The sequence below is a fragment of the Emiliania huxleyi genome (assembly GCF_000372725.1).
Source record: "Emiliania huxleyi CCMP1516 unplaced genomic scaffold EMIHUscaffold_225, whole genome shotgun sequence".
Taxonomy (NCBI): Eukaryota; Haptophyta; order Isochrysidales; family Noelaerhabdaceae; genus Emiliania; species Emiliania huxleyi.
In genome coordinates, this window is record NW_005200378.1 from 116,607 (window position 1) to 117,652 (window position 1,046).

A 1,046-nucleotide genomic window follows, 5' to 3' on the forward strand; every position below is an offset into this window, starting at 1 on the left:
CCGCAACCCTCCCCGCACCCCTCCCCGCACCCCTCCCCCCTGGCGCCCAGCGCGGGCGCCCCGCACGTCCCCCGCCGCCCTTCCACCGCCCGTCCACCACCCTCCCACCCCGGCCGCAGGTTGCGGAGTGCCTCGGCCTCGACGCCACCAAGTTCAAGTCGCACTCGCTGTCCAACGACGGCGGCGCCCTGCCGCGCGACCGCCTCGCCGCCCCATCCGACCTGCAGCGCTTCGCCGACTGCGAGCCCTTGTCTGTCCGCTGCGCCGCGTGCAAGACGACCGCGCCGCTCAAGGGCCTCCTCTCGGACGGCACCGACGGCACCCCCCCTGGCGAGTGGATCGGCGCCTCGGGCCCTCTCGGCTGCGGCGCCTGCGGCGCGCGCCTCCCTCGGACGGCCGTCTCCAACGCGCTCACGCTCGCCATGCGCAAGGCGATCGCCGCGTACTACACGGCGCCGCCGCCTCGAGGCGCCCTCCCACGCAGAGCCCCGCGCCCCTCCTCACCCCCCCTTGCGGTGAGCAGGCGCCGCTCCAGTGCGACGAGCCCTCCTGCTGCGAGCGGGCGCGGTCCGTGTCGACGCACATCTCGCGCGACGACGCCGGGCTGCCGCTCTTCCCCGCCTGCACCGTGGTGCGCGGCCGCGGCCGGAGCAGAGGCCCCGGGGGGAGGGAGGACGCGCGGCCCGTGACACGTGCCTTGAGCGTGCCTGCAGGCGCGCTGCCGCGGCCGCATGACGCGCACCGTCACCGACCGCTCGCTGCACACGCAGCTCCTCTCGTACCGCTCCCTCTTCGACGTGGGCGCCGCAAAGACCAAGGCTGTCGCCGAGGCGAAGCGGCGCGGCGAGACGCTCGGCGAGGTGCCTCCGCTCAGCCCCGCCGACGCCGCCGACCTCAGCCACCTGGCGGGCTTGGTGCGGGCGCGGCTGGACGCGTCCGCCTTTGACCGCGTCGACCTCGCGTCCCTCTTCTCGCGCGTCGCTTGAGCGACCAGCGGAGGGAGTCGGGCTGGGGGCGAGGCGGTGCGGCGGCCGGTCGCAGGAATG

At 76.3% G+C, this 1,046-nt stretch overlaps 1 protein-coding gene across 1 annotated transcript in view; it reads left to right on the top strand.

Annotated features, from left to right (window-relative positions):
* Positions 1–946, top strand: part of POLA1 (DNA polymerase alpha subunit 1) — a gene marked incomplete at both ends in the record, with an annotated part of 4,372 nt that extends 3,426 nt beyond the window's left edge. Inside the window, 2 exons of the mRNA XM_005779848.1 lie at positions 120–452; positions 524–946. Coding sequence (XP_005779905.1) covers positions 120–452; positions 524–946 — 756 coding nt within the window. The remainder of the gene's footprint in view (positions 1–119; positions 453–523) is intronic.
* Between the last annotated feature and the right edge of the window lie 100 nt (positions 947–1,046).